General features: G+C 50.3%; 1 protein-coding gene across 1 annotated transcript; it reads right to left on the bottom strand.

Moving 5' to 3' along the window:
• Positions 1-224: 224 nt before the first annotated feature.
• On the bottom strand, positions 225-1,514 carry OXA1L (OXA1L, mitochondrial inner membrane protein; the record flags this gene model as incomplete). The annotated part of the gene is made up of 2 exons (XM_027708109.1): positions 225-333; positions 1,350-1,514. Coding segments are annotated over 2 exons (274 nt in total), but the record flags the coding sequence as incomplete, so codon positions are not given.
• Positions 1,515-1,783: the final 269 nt, after the last annotated feature.

The following is a 1,783-nucleotide window of genomic DNA, read 5'->3' as shown; positions in this document are numbered from 1 at the left end:
CCCCTCCCTTTAATCAGAGGCCCCTCCTACTTCTCACAGGCCCCTCCCCCTTAATTTGGCCCCTCCTCCACCCCATAGGACCCCTCCCCCTTTTAAAAGCTCCTCCCCTTCTCGCAGGCCCCTCCCACCTTTACAGGCCCCTCCCCCTCCCTGTGACCCCTCCCATGAAGCCCCTCCCTCCTCCCTAAGCCCCGCCCCCTCCCCATTAGGCCCCGCCCCCCGACTGACCGTGGGGAAGTGGAGGATGAAGGGCAGGAAGAGGAGGGGGAGGAGCCTCAGCAGCTGCCGCACGGCCCCGCCCCCGGGCGTGGCCACGCCTGTCTCCGCCCCCAGCTGCGGGAGGGGCGGGGCAAGGGTTAGACACGCCCACCCTCATTTGCATAACATTTAACTCCATTTAATTTTTTAATTTCCCCAAAATCCCTCCCAAAATTCAATTTATTCCCCTTTAAACGCCCCAAAATTCAATTTATTCCCCTTTAAACCTCCCAAAATTCAATTTATTCCCCTTAAACCCCCCAAAATTCAATTTAATCCCATTTTACCCCTCAAAACCCCCTTTAATTCCCCCCAAAAATTCAATTTATGCCCCACTGAACCCCCCAAATCCCCTCAAAATGTCCAAAAATCCCCCCAAAATCCCCCCCCCAAACTCCCATTTAATCCTATTTTCTCCCCCCGAAATTCAATATATTCCCCCCCAAAATTCACTTCATTCCCTCAAAATTCAATATATTCTGCCCAATATTCAATATATTCCCCCCAAAATTCAATATATTCCCCCAAAATTCAATATAACCCCCCCAAAATTCACTTTATTCCCCCCAAATTCACTTTATTGCCCCTAAAATTCAATATATCCCCCCAAAATGGGTAGACCTGATGTCCCTTTGTCCCATTGATTTCTATGGGTAGACCTGATGTCGAATTCGCCCCATTGACTTTAATGGGTAGACCTGATGTCTCATTTATCCCCATTGACTTTAATGGGTAGACCTGATGTCGCGTTTGCCCCATTGACTTTAATGGGTAGACCTGATGTCTATTTGCCCCATTGATTTCTATGGGTAGACCTGATGTCCCTTTGTCCCATTGATTTTTATGGGTAGACCTGATGTCGCATTTGCCCCATTGACTTTAATGGGTAGACCTGATGTCCCTTTGCCCCATTGATTTCTATGGGTAGACCTGATGTCTTATTCATCCCCATTGACTTTAATGGGTAGACCTGATGTCGCATTTGCCCCATTGATTTCTATGGGTAGACCTGATGTCTCACCGATCCCGATTTCCCATTTTTTCCCCTTTTAACCCCCCAAATGTCCCCAAAAACCCCCCGAAATCCTCACCTCGAGCACCATCCAGGTGGAGGCTGTGACCAGGAGGGGCAGCACGTAATAGGGGTCGGAGGCCGACAGGTCCTGGAACCAGCCCAGCCCTCCCTGGAGCAGCCCCGGGGCCGGAGCCGCCGCCAGGCCCTGCAGGGCCAGGAAGAACGACACGAACACCGGGGTCTGGGGACAGAAAAAAATATCCTGGTATCATTTTGGGGAGATTAAAGGGGATTTGGGGGGTTATAAGGGGAAAAAACCAGGAAATATATTGAATTTTCAGGGCAATACATTGAGTTTTCAAGGGATTTTGGGTCCATTCTGGTGGGTTTCAGGTGGATTTTTTGGGTCCCAGGTGGGATTTGAGGAGTCCCAGGTGAGGTTTGGGTGGATTTTGGGTGGATTTGGGTGGGTTTTGAGTGGATTTTGGGTCCATGCCTGGTGTCCATTTG

Source organism: Neopelma chrysocephalum, unplaced genomic scaffold (assembly GCF_003984885.1).
Source record: "Neopelma chrysocephalum unplaced genomic scaffold, ASM398488v2 Primary Assembly neopelma1_95515, whole genome shotgun sequence".
Classification (NCBI taxonomy): Eukaryota; Metazoa; Chordata; class Aves; order Passeriformes; family Pipridae; genus Neopelma; species Neopelma chrysocephalum.
The sequence above is the reverse complement of the archived record's forward strand: the minus strand, read 5'-3'. Positions and strand labels throughout refer to the sequence as shown.